The sequence below is a fragment of the Pristis pectinata genome, chromosome 29 (assembly GCF_009764475.1).
Source record: "Pristis pectinata isolate sPriPec2 chromosome 29, sPriPec2.1.pri, whole genome shotgun sequence".
In the NCBI taxonomy this organism is placed as follows: Eukaryota; Metazoa; Chordata; class Chondrichthyes; order Rhinopristiformes; family Pristidae; genus Pristis; species Pristis pectinata.
In genome coordinates this window covers 3992638-4008895 of record NC_067433.1, presented here as the reverse complement: position 1 = coordinate 4008895, position 16258 = coordinate 3992638, and the positions used below count along the sequence as shown (strand labels likewise).

General features: G+C 42.2%; 1 protein-coding gene across 1 annotated transcript; it reads left to right on the top strand.

Annotated features, from left to right (window-relative positions):
• Positions 1–5965: 5965 nt before the first annotated feature.
• On the top strand, positions 5966–15526 carry LOC127584322 (low molecular weight neuronal intermediate filament-like). Its single transcript, XM_052041026.1, has 4 exons — positions 5966–6722; positions 8586–8903; positions 10597–10721; positions 11547–15526. The coding sequence occupies exons 1-4, from the start codon at positions 6021–6023 to the stop codon at positions 11767–11769; spliced, it is 1368 nt and encodes a 455-aa protein (XP_051896986.1). The 5' UTR covers positions 5966–6020; the 3' UTR covers positions 11770–15526.
• Positions 15527–16258: the final 732 nt, after the last annotated feature.

The following is a 16258-nucleotide window of genomic DNA, read 5'->3' as shown; positions in this document are numbered from 1 at the left end:
GTCATTTACTCATTTTTGGTTGTTTTGATTTCTGTTCTTGTTGAAATATTTACAAACCCATCCATTTTATATGAAATGTACAGTAATGAACACTAGATGGCAGAATCGGCTGATAAATGAGTTGTACAAGGCCCAATTTATATAAAGGACCATTGCAGTGTGCAGAGCAGTTCTGATGCATTAACAGTGTTAAAGGTATCATGCCCATATGTGATGTGATTCATGGGCCTTTTGTACAAATACCTGGACATAATTTCAGGATTTGAGGTGATGATGTGCAACACTGAAAATCAAAAAAAAAACTACAGATGCTGGGAATCTGAAGAAAACGCAGAAAATACTGGAAATACCCAACAGATCTATGGAAAGTGAAACAAGATTTCAGGTCAATGACTCTTGATTAGAACCTGGGTATGTGATATTGTATCATGGATTAAAGTTAATGAATAGTTAAACAGGAACCAGTCCTAGGAGTGGAAGGCAAGCTTGAGATGAGTGCTGGGTCAGACATGAAAGTGGGCATCCACTTGTCTGCCTGTGGACTGGACATCTTGATGGTTGACGTTGACAACTAGGGAATAAATTGGAGTTATCAGGACACCCCCACCCCCAATAAGCAGAAAGTTTCGCACACAAAATGCTGAGAGCTCTAGTCCATCATTCACTGCCCTCTGTAGCAAACTCCCCAACAATGATGCATATATGTTCTGTCCCTTTAAGGATGTATGTTCTGTCCCTTTAAGGAGCACTTGTGTGGGCTGCTTCCTCTATTCGGACATGCTTTCTAGTCTGCGGTTCACACTGCTTTTCAGTCTAGTTTCTAAGGTCCAATATCTCAGCAGCGGCATCGCAGCTGCATTGAATAGTGAATGACAACACTGCTGCAAGCCCTGCATCCTCTGTGGACCATGCATGGAAACTCACGCAGCAAAATCACATGATGCACTGTGTGCAGAAGGATGTTCCAACTGCATTTAAATACAAAAAAGAGTTTTACAACCGAATATCCAGGCCATCCTGTTATTGGAGAACCTTGTCCTTTTGGGTAGTAGTCCTTGGCAATTTGTGAGGTACTGTGGAAAAAACGTAGTGACTTGCTTCAGTTGTCAATGAACAATAGACTACAAAGTTTGGTGGCCTGATCCAGTTGTGGTGTGAATGTTTACATTTGTGGATGAGCTGCAGATAATGCTGTAGCCTGGGGTAGGCTGAGTTTTTTGAGTACTGATGCTGTTGTACCATCCAGAGAAGTGGAGAGTCAATTCAATCAGTCTTGACTTCTGCTTGCAGAGGGGCCACAGGACAGCAAGGCTTTCTTTCACCAAGCTGCAGGAGATTGGAAAGCTAGGGGAATTCCAGATACAAAGAGGTCCACTGGTGGGGATGTGATTCATTCAGGTTTGCTCAATGGGCACTGTCACCTTAAGATTCAGTAGGTTGTGAGCTAGGAACTTGCCATCCTCGCCTGGTCAGCTCTGTACCTGACTCCTGCCCAGACTATATGATTTAAGAAGGAAAGGTTACCATCTCTATAATGCCTTTTAATGAACTCTGGATGCTTAACTGTGTTTTGAAGATGTGTCATTGTTATAAACCGGGAAGCATGATTACCAAATTACACATAGCAACTTCCCACTAACAGCACTGTAAAAATTACCAGAAACCTGGGGTATTTTTGGTGCAGGTTAAGGGATAGATATTCTCCAGGGAACTGCCAAATAATTATTATCCAGGAAGAACCTGGTAGTTTTTCAATTTGTGCCATGGAATCCTTTACGTCCAAATGAGAGAGCAGGCAAATCTATGGTTTAATATCTCATTCCAATGGGCAAAAAATGCACCTAAACTAAGAATATCATATACCAAGAACAAATACAAAATAATTCAAGAGATTAACTTCCTGGGCTGCGAATCTCTCCAACTCACAGCCTTTTCTGTATTGTGTTCTTTTCCGATAATTTGCCCTCCCTGTCAAAGGTCACTGTGGAAAAGCATTAGCCCTAAAGCTCAGTGCTTTCAATTTAAATACTGGCTCAGCTCTTTGTGAAGCAAATCAATTGTTCAACCTGTTTTTCTCACTGATTTAATTAGACTTCGATCAGAGCAGAATGCTGGTCAGCCATAAATCAGTTCCATAGCTGTCAATTTCTGTCCAGTTGTACACCAGCCCTGCAAGTTTTTTGAATTTTAATCTTCAGCGGGGGGTTTAAAGCTACTCATTTCATTTCTGAATTTCAAAGAATGATCTTTTTAAAATCCTGCTCTTTATAAATCACTAATTGGGCCAGTTCAATGTGAAATCTTGCAAAACAACCTCTGCTATTTCCAATTAAATTTCCTACACCTGAGGTGAAACTGACTTAATGTTACTGCCTACAAACATGCACACAGATGAATTAGTGGTAAGACATAGCCACATTGCCTCGCAAGCTTCTTCCATCCTTTAATCAGATCATTGTTGATCAGATTGTAATATAAACTTCAAATTCCCAACTACCTTCAGTAACCTTTCTCCACATTGCTTACCATAAATCTATCTTAAATACATTAATAGATACTGCCTTCACCACCCATTGAGGAAGAGAGTTATTAAGAGCCACAACTATCTGAGAGAAAATATTTGAACTCATCTGTCTTAAGTGGTACCCCTCTTATTTTTAAATAGTTCTAGTTTCTTCCACAAGAAGAGGAAATATCCTCTCCACATCCACCCTTTTAACCCCTCTGTATTGTCTCACCCTTCTCCGTGGATTGTCACCTTGTCGTGGTGGAGAAGCTTGTGTGGTCCTGAGATCTCGAGAGCAATGCCTTCTGGAGCTATGCGCCTGGTAGGGTCACCCATGGTGGTAAGGTCGATGGTGAGGTCCCTGACAAAGAACAATCCAACCAAGACCTCAACAGTGGAACAGGCAGATGAAGTTATTCCGAACTCAACGGCTGTGAAGGCGGATGAAGGCTGCGACAAATCCATCAGCTCCAATCGTTGTGGTTTCCATGCCATTGGAATCAGTGGGTTGATTTGTGAAGTATCATGTGCTTCTTGTAGTGCAACATCAAGTACACGTTAAACAAATACACGCACAGGTATCTTCGCTCTGTGGGCTACTTCTGATCAACGGAATGAAGACCATCATCCTCGACCTCGAGGGATAGCCACGACGATTGTCTCACCCTTTTCTAGTGAAGACAAGCCTGGCTTGCCCAACATTTCCTCATAAGACAACCTGACCATTCAAAGGATTTATCTAGAAAACTCTCTGAACTGCTTCCAATGCATTAATATCCTTCCTTACATAAGGAGACTAATATCGTACATTGGTTTCCAAATGTGGTCTCACCTGAAGTTATCTTTCACACTTTAAAGCAAACATTTATTCTAATTATATAAAATTCTCACCTCCAGTGCCAACCCTTCACCCGTTAGAACTATCATAGTTTGTTGCAGATGCAAATGCATCTGAAGGGAAAACTGTTGTTTGCAGATGATATTTTTTACATTGGTAACTTGACCTCTCTCTTGCAAGAATTTGGAATTTACAAAAAAGGACTCATTCACCAGTTGAATGATCCAAATGGCCTAAGGATGTTCTGAGGTAGGGTCTCAACCTGAAACGTTGACCATCTCTCTGCCTCCACATATGCTACATGACCTGCTGAGTTCCTCGAGCAGTTTGTTTTTTGGCTGAAGGATGTCTCTGAGCTTTGGCCTTAAGGGGACAAGCCTGTATAAATAAACATTTCCATCTCAACCACCCTCAGGTTATAGAGCAATGTCACAGTACACTGAAAACCTATTTAAATGTAGGCAAACCTAAGCCTCAGTCTCTGTGAACTTAATTTTTATTTTCTGCATATTCCCAAACTACAGCCAGTTCAGAAAAGGCAACCTCTGTCAGTTATTGATTTTAATCAAAAACCTGTCGATATTTACTGAGGCATTGAATAAATTGATAGTCCTGACTTTAAACTGCAGCACAGGCAGGAGTGGTTAAGCATGCTTGGGGTATGTAGGCCACCTTGGGATTTATTAATACTTCACCACAGCACACCTCCGTGTACAGTCTTCCAGAATGTTCTATAAACTGTTCAGTGCTAGGTTATTAATGTATGGCTGAAGTAAATGATAAGAAGCTGGCTGAGGTGAAGAACTACACCACTCCTGATGCAGCACAGGACTACACAGACATCAAGTATTCCCATTGAGATAGATGTCACGAATGTCAGCTGCAATGCACTGTGCTTTCTGTTTTACTATACGAATGCAGCAGTCTCTTGTGCTATGTGGCTGATTAATTAAGGCTCTGGGATTCAGTTAAACGTGCACATTAAAGGCATATGAAGCAAGTAAATTAATGTGGATGCTTCCTAATGCAATCAGCTGTGTCTGGTGTGGAATGAATTGTCCTCCCTCTTTCCTGTTATTAATTTCACTGTTATGGCACTGCGTGGAAGTAGGCCAGTCAGTTGTCCTATTATTCTCACTCCATTGCTTTTCCCCTATAACCCTGGAGTTTTCTTTCCTTTTCAAGTATTTATCCACATTCCAAATCCAAATTTATTATTGGGAATTGATCACAACTTGCTGTATAAAAAAGTTCCTCATTTATCCCCGGTACTCTTGCAAATCATTTTAAATCCAGGTCCTCTGCTGACCCTCCCACGAAGGGCACCCGTTTCTGTTGAAATCAAATTAAAGCTTCTCTATCAAATTTTGCCTGAACCTTTTCTGGTCTTTGGAAATCAACCCCAGCAATTCAAGTCTGAAATATAACTGAAGTTCTTTCTCCCTGCTGACAGTCAGGATCTGTGTGAAACTTAGTCAGTGAGAGGTGACTACAATACCGGGGGTCTGGTCATCAACACGTGTTTCAAATGCGCCTGCTATGGACCCGCATGTCCAGTGATGTTGCATCAATGCATTCTAAATAGAAAGTGTGAATTTGAATTGCTGAGGGAGGGAGCCGGCTCTCAGATGTTCCAATGCGGCATGTCTGGAAGCTACCTGCAACCCCCGGTGTGAATTTAAGGAGCAGCCAGATGCTGCAATGTGAATGGTAGCCCGAAAGATCCAGCCCATATGACGCCATCCCTGTCACTTTGATTTTTATCGCCTGTAAAAGGGGGAGAAGGAGATTAAAGCAGAATTTCAGACACACATTAACATTCCGTTTTAGGCTTAGAACAATAGGAAGAGTGTGTTTGGAAATGTAATTACTAAAGATAAAATGTCAGCATTAGTCCTTTGGAGAATGCGGGGGCAATGAAAAAATCATTTTAGAACTCACAATTTGTTCCAGGCGCTATCAGTGAGAAGTTTAAATCCACCCTGGGGCATTTATGACATAGTGCGAGACAGTTAATTTATACCTTGTATGGCCAGACAGTAATCTTCCCCTCCGCCATCAGATTTGTGAACGGTCCATGAACCCATGAATGCTACTTCGTTATTCCTTTTTTGTACTATTTATTTATTTTGTAATTTTATGTCTTCGCACTATAGTGTTGCCGCAAAACAAGGAATTTCACGACATATAAGTCAGTGATAAAAAACCTGATTCTGATAAAACAGAAAGAAGGGAACAGAAGGGAAATTTTCACACTTCACTGATTTACAACTGGAAATGAGCAGACACACATACTGCAGCAGTGCATCGGTTGTTTCACGTCTCCAGCTGTGATGTACAACAGAAAATAACACCATGATCATTCTGAAACGGGATGTTTAAAATCAATAGATGTTCCTCTAGTAATTTCGCCATTTCGCTTGTTAAATACATTAACATAACTGCATACATTTTCTGCTGAAGTCAGGCAATGAGACGATCACTACGTGATCTGGCTGCAAGGAGGCTCTCGAGGGTCGGAACAACGGGAGGGTTGAGGGGAGGGGTCGGTGGGGTGTCGGGCGCTGCGGATTCGCTCTGGCCGCTCACATGTTGGCTACTAAAGGGAGGCTTTGCAGAGGTGCCTTTGTTCATTCGACGCAGGGCGAGAGTCGAGTCCACTGCCTGGCCGCCAAGATGAGCTACACCGCCGACTACTACCATGGCTCTTACCGTAAGGGTTTCGGGGACTGCCTTCGGTTGTCCAGTCGGTTGACCTCGAGCAGCCCGTCCAGAAGCTCTGTGACCAAGGTGTCCGTGTCGAGGAGCCTCTCCCCTTTCTCCTACAAAAGGTCGAGCCGTTACCCTTCTTCCCCCGACTTCTTCGACCTGTCGCAGTGCACGGCAGTCAACAACGAGTTCAAGATTATCAGGACCAACGAGAAAGAACAGCTCCAGGGGCTGAACGACCGCTTCGTCACTTACATCGACAAGGTGCATCACCTAGAGCAGCAGAACAAGGTGCTGGAGACTGAGGTGACTCTACTGAGGCAGAAGCAAGCCGAGCCGTCCCGCCTGAACCAGGTCTATGAGCAGGAGATCCGCGACCTGCGCACCCGGGTGGAGGAGCTCAGCCACGAGAGGAGCCAGCTGCGGCTCGACTGCGAACATCTGGCCAGCTGCCTGGACAAGCTCAAGGACAAGTACGAGCAAGAGCTCCAGCAGCGAAAGCAGGCGGAATGCACGCTGAAAGCTTACAGGAAAGACCTGGACGACGCCACCTTGGCCAGGCTGGAGCAGGAGAAGAAGATCGAGTCTCTCCTGGATGAGATCGCGTTCATGAAGAAGATCCACCAGGAGGACGTGGCCGATTTGCAAGCCGCACTGCAGGCGACACAGGTAGATGCAGGGATGCGGAAAGTGTTCCACCTCGGCAGCGAGGCTGAGTATATCCAAGTCCTTCTCTTCTTCCCCCCCCCCCCCCCAAGATGCTGCCTGACCCGCTGAATTCCTCCAGCATCTTGCTTTTTGCTCCAGATTCCAGCATCTGCAGTTTCTTCGGTCTTTTTTTTAAGGGGGAGGGAGCCGGATCCGAAACCTTAACTGTTTCTCTCTCCACAGATGCCGCCTGAGTGTTTCCAGCGCGTTCTGTATTTATTTCAGATTTTAAGCATCTGCAAGTTTTGGTTTTCACATTCAAGACGGAGATGAGTAGATTTAGATCTCAGTGGGGTAAGCACAGGAAAGTGGCTGTCAGGTCGCCATTTATATCATTCATTAAACCTTTTAAACCAACATTTAATATCAGGGCCGAATGGCCTGCTCCTGTTTCCTGTGTCCATACGGCCGTGATATAAAATGTTGGTTTCATATGTTTAGTGAATCGCACAAAGCATCGTATCTGTGTTCTGTTCCCCGCCAGGAAGCAGTAAAGCTGCGCTCTCCGCTCCTGCGTCCTTTCTTTGATTGATGAGGGTTCGGTCACCTTCAACTGAAACACAGCAGTATTGGGCTGCGGCCGGTGCTGCACGACAGCTGGCTTCGGTCCAGACGCTGTTTGGTTAAAATCAAGTCTGCGTTTCGCATTCAATATTTTTAAACCGAAAAAAATAGCCTGCCAGAATCCTCCCTAACGTGGGACAGAATTAATTACGTCAACATTTCTCTTGGCTTTCTTGGTTGCATCACGTTTTACTGGCTGAGAATGGCAAATTTCTTGTGAATTATGCTTAATGGGTTTATATTATATGTGCGACCGACTTGTTTCAATATTGTCTAAAATGCGAATTTTTATACGTCTGTTCCATCTAAGTGCAGCCACATTAAATGATTCACTTCTTGTAGGAAACCAACAAGATGTTTCTACACGTTCAGAATTATATTGAAAACTAGTTTAGAAAAATGACCTGGACCCGCTGCCTGAAAAGGTTTGGGAGTAGATTATCCCCATTGCAATGAAATTCGATTGAACGGGGGAACCAGCAGCGTTCTGGGCGTCTATACACTGCACCCATTTTGTTTTATAATTCCTGCCTCGATTTCCTGGGAAGTCCCCACCCAATGAGCCATTCTCATGAGAGGGTTGGTTATTCCACTGGAGACGAGACTGCAGATACTGGAATCTGGAGCAACGCACAATCTGCTGGAGGAACTCAGAGGGTGGAGCAGTATCTGCTAGGGCGGAGGGGTGGGGGGAGGCAATTCCAGCATGTTCTACCGACATCCTAAGGTTCAGGACTCAAACAGCAATCATTGAAATAGAATCAGGCGAAGATTATCTAGTCTAGGGCCAGCTGAATGAGTGCAGATTATGGTGGGACCATCTTGTCTTGTCGGACACATGGGGCAATGTCCTTGATACGTGATGAGAAACCAAAGTCCTACCTGGACTCTGGTGGAAAAGGTTCACTGTTTAAAACAAAATCTATGGTATTATTTAGGAACACTTGCTGGGATCTTGACTAATATTCCCCCTGCAATATCAGAAGTAAACCCAATTTATCATCCTTGTGTAATGGTTGGACCATCTGACAATGTAGCAAATACTGCACTTCAAAATTATTTGGTGCTGTACAAACAAGTCCGTTGCTTTTGTCTTGGTTTTAATTTGGATCTAGGTGTGCAAACATCTGTATTTTCCATACTCCAGGTAAAATGTCTGCAATCCAGTGGACCCATCTCCATTGGTAAAATGGTCCAGTGGTTTGTTTCAAAGTCGTGCATCTTTGTGCTCTGACCTTAATTTATGATCTTACCTCCTAGGTGTCAGTGGAGATTGACGTGAGCAAGCCGGATCTGACGGCTGCTCTGAAGGAAATCAGATCCCAGTATGAGATGATAGCGTTAAAGAACCAGCAGACGGCAGAAGAGTGGTACAAATCAAAATTCGCCAACTTCACGGAGAATGCAGCACGCGGTAACGAGGCTGCCCGAGCAGCCAAGGAGGAGATTTCTGAGTACCGGCGCCAGCTGCAGTCTCGAAACATTGAAATCGAAGCTGTCAAAAGCACCAATGAGTCTCTGGAGAAGCAAATGCAGGAGATGGAGGATAGACACAATGAGGAGATCAATAACCTGCAGGTAGTCACTGAATATTCAGGAAGCGCCTTTCATCCAGCCAGACAATGGCAACTCTTCCTTCAGTGCCTCACATTAAAATGTCATAGTTACTACCTCTATAAACACCTCAAAGCCTGTAGTTCATCCACCTAATCTCTTTTCCTGGGCTATGGCACACTTCCATTTCCAGGATGCACTCAATGCACCAAACATATTTCTTTAACGAAACCCTTGATTTCTGCTTCCTCTAAAACATTCCTTTAAAACCTTTCATGTCGCAATCTCTCCTTTGGCTGTGTATAATTTAAATATTTCATCACGTGTCCACAGCATCTTTTGCTTTTATAGCTGCTGGATTATCAGAGGCTGCAGCTGTTTTCAGTTAAGGTGCGGGCCTTGTACAATCCAGAATGTATCACGGCCCTGATGCAGTCACCTTGATTTGGAATAAAAACATCTTCTTAAGTGTATGAATCAGTCCTTTTTGCAGTTTTTTTCTTTTACTTGAGTAAACACCATATATGCCTATCTTGCACACTGGTGTAAGTTCCAAGGTGTATATTTTGTGTCTGCAGTGCATACACATGTATAATTTCATAATTCAGTTTAATTTTTATGTGCATTACATTCCGAAGCTAAGAGGAATTGGATCATCTAGGCACTAGTAAATTAAGGTTGCAGATCTGATATCAGCCTTCGTATAGGTATGCTTCAATGGTAGCATTGGTATTTACTCCCAAAATGGGTAAGGTTATGACTGATGGAAAATATTGGAGAATTAGAAGAGGAAGGAAGGAACAATTGTCAAATGCAGCATGGACTGATTGGGCTGAATGTTCTAAAAATACATAGACTTAGCACAGAAACAATCATAATCTATACCTCCCTACTTCCTGAGTCGTACAACATGAAGACAAGCTCTTCAGCTCACTGAGCCCACACAGACTATCAAGCACCCATTTACATTCATCCTATGCTACTTCCATTACTCCCATTTTATTCTCCCCACATTCCCATTAACTCTCTCCAGATTCTACCCCTCAACTACACATTGGGAGCAATTCTAGTGGCCAAATGACATATCAACCCATGACTTTGGGGTGTGAAAGGAAACACAAGCACCTGGAGGAAACCCATACAATCACATGGAACATGCAAACTCCACACAGACAATGCCAGAGATCAGTATTGAACCCAGGTCACTGGAGATGAGGCAACTGCTCTACTAGCTGTGCCACTGTGCAGGGTGAGCTGGTAGGATTCTCATCTCCAGCTGTGAGTTGTGACTTTAAATTTCAGTTTTTGCTGACATCATGTACACTGATACCTCTCAATGTAATAGCTTTATTGTCATGTGTTGGCCAAGGCAGTAAAGCAATGCCCCAATTGCCTGGTGAGGTGGATATCACAATGCAAAGAGTGGGGCACTGTCCTGGCCAACAATCCTCTGTCAAGTAATAATGCCCCTTCTCACAGTTTGTGTGAAATGCTTGGAGATACCCTAAAGATGCAGGTCCTTTCTTAATCCTTGTATTTAGTTAAGAATGGAACTCTGGTAGGTCTTTCCATTTTGAATAGAAATGGCATCTTGAGAGAAGATGTGTCCTCAGCCATATGGTGATAGTCTATATAATTATCTCCAATTCACATTTAGCAGGTGTGGAAAACCAAAACTGTTAAACTAAAGACCTGACTGTACTTTTAACTTCAACAGGAGACCATCAATCAACTTGAAAATGCATTGCAATCCACTAAGAATGAAATGTCTCAGCACCTGAGAGAGTACCAAGATTTGCTCAATGTCAAGATGGCACTGGACATTGAAATAGCTGCATATAGGTAAACATCTACTTTGTAATAATGTCTTGGTGTACTAATTAACTCAGCCAGCAAACTCTCACACAGTACTTAGTTGTTAATGGAAGCATTTACTAAAAGCATGTTTCACAGTTAATTTGATCAAATCTTAAAAGAATAAGCCAATCCTCTTTCTGAAAACCGTGGATGTTGTTGTAGAGCAAATCAGTTCTACAATATGATCAGTGAAATAATTTGCTCAGTGCTTCTTAATATTCACTGGGACATTGAAGTAAATATTAATAATTATTGGTGGACAAGAAATTAACTTTGTGTTGAAATCAAACTGCTGGAGGAACTCTCCAGGTCAAGCAACATCTGTGGGGAGAAACCCTGCATCAGGACTGAGTGGAGAGGGAAGATAACCAGTATAAAGGGGGAGGGGTGAGACGGGCCATTAGGTGATAGGTGAACTGAGGTGTGGTGAGAGAAGATGGGCAGAAGGAGCCAGGTAGGGGAGCAGTGGTGTGGAGTTGGGAGACCAAGGTAGGTGGGTGATAGAAGGAAGCAGACAATAATTGGACTTCTGACTATCTATTTATTTATTTAAATTGTTGGATTAATAAAAGTTGCTTTTATGTGAAATTCCCATTTGGAAAAAATAGACCTATTCAAGTAGTTTGGCATATTCATTCTCCCCTATTGCCTACCCTGTTGATCTGTTTGGAGTACAAATTGAATCTGGAAGTGCTGCTTGTACTATCTCTTGCTTACTAGGAAAGTATTAGAAAGCATTACAATTCATTTTGCCCCCACACAAAAATCAGTAAACTTTAATCAAATATAATATTTTGAAATTTTTTTAAGGAAACTACTGGAAGGTGAGGAGACTCGGCTAAACACAGTAAGTAGCAGTACTCCTGCATTCATGCTCCCTACCTTTACCACCTCCATCTTGTCTGAGACAAAGACCTTTACTGCTGGTGGCATCAGGAAAACCACAGGAGGGGATGGCACAGAGAAAACACCAGCCATGAAGGACAAGTCTTCAGAGGAAGAGAAGGCAGGAAAAATGCAGAGCAAGAATTAATGGTTTTCCTCCAATCTGCTGTTCCCTCCCAATCTCTTCATACCCCTCCTGCACCCCACCCAAACCCAAGAACAAATAGTTTCTAGCTAACAGGAAGGATATTTTGCAGTCTGCTTAAAAGGAGACAGTCAGGATTATTACAACTCAATCCTCCTATATTCTAGCTATAAGGACAGCATTTACAAAGATATAGTTGGCTCTAATCAAAATTATTTTGTATTTGTTTGGGTTAACTCTCAAATCAGATGTATTCTTGTTTTAGATAATTCTATATTTATAATTTATCATCAACAGTAATATCCCTGAAGGTTATTGTCAATATTTGGAACTATGCCAGTATCCTTTATATTTATTATAAATAGTATTTACAATCAGACTTGTGACTGTTTTTAAAAATAAGAATTGGTTTTTGGAAAGAGAACCAGTGATTGTTCTGCATTTGAGGGGATTAAATCTTCCTTTTCCTGATCTCACTTTCTCATGTCGTTCACCTGATTATCAGTTGTTCCCAGAGCACAACTTGCCTTAAATATAGAAGTCCCATGGTACTTCACAAAATTGTCATCAGATATTGTCATTTGTGGCTTAGATTCAAGAGCATGTTTAGGAATTTAAGTTTGATGGCTTTTGGGAGGGCACTTTAAACAGATGCATATTATACATGTTCATCCTCAATATGCTTAATTAGTTAATGGAGGCCACTGAATCCACACCTGCCCCCTTCCCCCCCCACCCACCCTCAATACTATATACAGCTGTGCCTGGGCCTTTTCTGCAATCCTTCATCAACCACCTTGAGCACAGCCCAACCTGAGTTTATATTAAATCCAAACAAGAAACTGATCCTTCCAGTTCCCAGTTGACCTCTACCCTCAGACAAGCCATAGATGGCTGGGCTGTGATGGAGATGCACTGATCATTGGAGTACTGAGAACATAATCCTGTATGTTTCCATGTTATACCCAATTACCTGATCAGAGTATTGTCATCCTTGACATTTGAAATGCAACAAGTGTTCTCCAACAACAGCTTCCATTTATGCAGCAGCTTTAAAGTGAACAGGCATCAAAGATAACAGCATTGTTATTCAACAAAAAGCCAATGTTGAGCCATATTAGGGGGAAAGGATTAAAAGCTTGGTCACAGTACTGGTATCAGTTTATAATTGTCACAAGTACTGAGGTACAGTGAAGAGCTTTTGTTTGCGTGCCATCCAGATCGTTCCATACACAAGTACATTGAAGTAGTAAAAAAGAAAACAGAATGCAGAATATAATGTTACAGAGAAAGTACAGTGCAAGTAGGCAGATGAAGTGCAAGGGCCATGACAAGGTACTCATCTTTTTGCATATGAGAAGTCCATTCAAGAGTATGATGACGGCAGGATAGAAGCTGTCCTTGAGCCTGGTGGTACATGCTGTCAAGCTTTTGTATCTTCTGCCCAATGGGAGAGGGGAGAAGAGAGGATGACCAGGGTGGGAGGGGTCCATGATTATGTTGGCTGTTTTCCTGAGGCGACAGGAAATGTAGACGGAGTCAATGGAGGAAAGGCTGGTTTGCGTGATGGACTGGGCTGTGTTCACAACTCTTTGAAATTTCTTGCAGTCTTGGGCAGAGCAATTGCCATACCAAGCTGTGATCCATCCAAATAGGATGCATTTATGGTGCACTTGTAAAAACTGGTAAGAGTCATTGTGACTATGCCAAATTTCCTTAGCCTTCCTCAGAAGTAGAGGCATTGGTGTGCTTTCTTGGTCATAGCATCCACGTGGCTGGTCCAGGACAAATTGTTGCTGATATTTATAGCAAGAGACTTGAAGCTCGCAACCATCCCCACCTCAGCACCATTGATACAGACAGGGGTGTGTACTCCACCCTGCTTCCTGAAGTCAATGACCAGCTCCTTCATTTTGATGACATTGACGGAAAGGTTATATCTTGACACCATGATACTAGGCTCTCTCTTCTTTCTGTACAGTGAATCTTCATTGTTTGAGATCTGGCCCACTATCTTGGTGTCATCTGCAAACATGTAAATGGAGTTAGAGTAGAATTTGGCCATACAGTTGAGTGTATAGGGAGTATAGTAAGGAGCTGAGGATGCAGCCTTGTGAGGCACCAGTGTTGAGGATAATTGTGGAGGAGGTGTTGTTGGTCAGGAGGTCAAGGATCCAGTTGCAGAGGGGAGTGCAGAGTCCTAGGTCTGAGTTTTGAGATTTTTTTTTGGAATTATGGTGTTGAAGGCAGAGTTATAATCAATAAATAGGTGTCTATGTTATTGAGATATTCCAGACATGAATGTAGGGCTAGGGAGGTGGCATCTGCCGTAGACCTGTTTCAGCAGTAGGCAAATTGCATTGGGTTAAAGGTTGTCTGGGAGGCTGGAGTTGATGTGTGCCACAACCAGCCTCTTGAAGTACTTCATGATGATGGATGTCAGAGCCACTGGGCAGTAGTCATCAAGGCACATTACCTTATTTTTCTTTGGCACTGGGATGAAAGTGGTCATCTTAAAGCGGGGGGAACCTCCGATTGGAGAGATTAAAGTTGTCTGCGAATACTCCCATCAGCTGGCCCGTGTGGGATCGGAGGACGTGGCCGGGGTCTCCATCTGTTTTAAGTGGGTTTTAAGGAGCATCTTGAAGGAGGTAAAAGATGTAGACAGGCTTTGGAAGGGAATTCCAGAGTTTGGGATGGCAACTGTATGTAATATTACAGAGGTGTGATCAGGCTGGTTCGATTTTGGACTATTGCAGTAGAGCGGTGGGATGAGGAGCAGAATGGAGATTGTGATGGAGACTGTGATTTGAGTCATTTCAATATTTAGTTGGAGAATTCCTCTATATTAACATCTTTCAACTTAAACACAAAATAGCAATCAAAATAATATTTCAAAAGAATTGTAAAAATATTAGGCAAACTAAAGGGCAACTAATCAGCTTATTAGGAGTGTTTATTTCCTGCCATTGAAGTGAAATATACACTGTGATATTCTCCAATGCAATACCATTGTTATATTATTAGTGTGTAATCTGGACGGCCACTTTAAATGTATTTCTGCTATATTTAGTTTTCCTCTGGATATAAATGCTACCCTACCACAAAATTCCAGTTCACAAATGCAAAGCCTGAAAAGCAGCCATACACTCTGTTCTCTTGATCCCCCAATCCGTTTACCTTCCCCTCCCTTGCTTTAGATTTGTTGGTGAAATTTTCTTTGAGAAATACTACTAGGATGTTGTCTTTTTCAATTCTCTTCCAGGTCTAAGGAAAAGCATTATTCCTTGGTTTCAGATTTTCAGCACTTTTATCAATGTATTGCTGCATAATATAAAATTAATGTGACGGTGAGACAGATTTCAAACCAACCTAAAAATAATTATAAGGGTGGTCTATAGTGTATTTCTAAAAGTGTAAAATGCCAAGGAGTCATTGAACTGGAAAGTGAAGTGAGGAACAAAGTTATTAACTTGTAATAATCTTCTGAGACTGTAATGCATGATGCAAATTATAGCTTGTGTAAAGAACAGTGGAATTTTTTGCGGAGGAATTGCCTTAAAGCTGCGAAAGAAAGGAATAAAATCCACCTCCATGGAATTGCAGCATGCTTATAATGGTCATATTAAGTGTGAAAATGAATCAGCCACTGGAAAAGTCCAACTGCACAAATTTCATTCAAATCTGTATGGTTTCACCCCGTTGCAGTAAAAAAAATCCTTCCACCTTCTGATGCCAAATAAAGTGATCTATGAATGTTTGTTCTCCCTATCTTGTGTTTCATTGTAGTTTTTTGCCTTTACTGTGCTTACGTTTATGATATAGCTCAAATGCAGACTTAATGAAACAACTTGTCTGTGAAGTAGGAAGCAACTCCAAACCTAAATAACCAGTGCTATCACCTTTTGGCTGGACAAAGGCAAAATTTTCTTGCCTTTGACTATTTGACAACAGGTTTTAAATTACGTCAAAGTTGTGGATTCGGCCATTGAACTTGGGTTTGGAAGTTATAAATAATTGTTTGATTGGCATATCTGCAATTGGGTTCTTATAATTTTCTATATTTCAAACGTTTCTTCCTTGACCTGTTCTCAAGTGGTTCACGGTGTAAGAAATTTTCCAAGGAAGGTTAAAACCCAGGACTTCCTTACCAGAATTCAGTTTGTGATGTCAATGATAAGCAAGAGTTGTGCCATCGAATAGAAGGGCAGTAAATTTGAGGAATATTGACCAAGCAGGTCTGTAAGATCTGAGTTGCATTTATGGGGGATGTCTATGATCCTCAAATGTTATCAGAAGTGACTCATTTACTGCCACCTATCTGAGCAAGATTTATCCCTGGTAGACAGAGTGTAACAAACCAGAAGGTCACTCAGCCTGGGTTCATCACTGTATTCTTGAAAATGTTTTCATTGCTGCACATTGACCAAATTTATGTGGTAATTTTTCAATCAAGTTGAGTGTGGGAATTCTGCTATACCAGAGCAAACAA

Excerpts from the sequence above, each read along its gene's own strand:
- LOC127584322 (XM_052041026.1), top strand. The coding sequence starts at position 6,021 with ATGAGCTACACCGCCGACTACTACCATGGCTCTTACCGTAAGGGTTTC. Across the intron at positions 8,904-10,596 it reads AGGAGATCAATAACCTGCAG|GAGACCATCAATCAACTTGA; the intron begins GTAGTCACTGAA and ends TAACTTCAACAG. Across the intron at positions 10,722-11,546 it reads ATTGAAATAGCTGCATATAG|GAAACTACTGGAAGGTGAGG; the intron begins GTAAACATCTAC and ends AATTTTTTTAAG.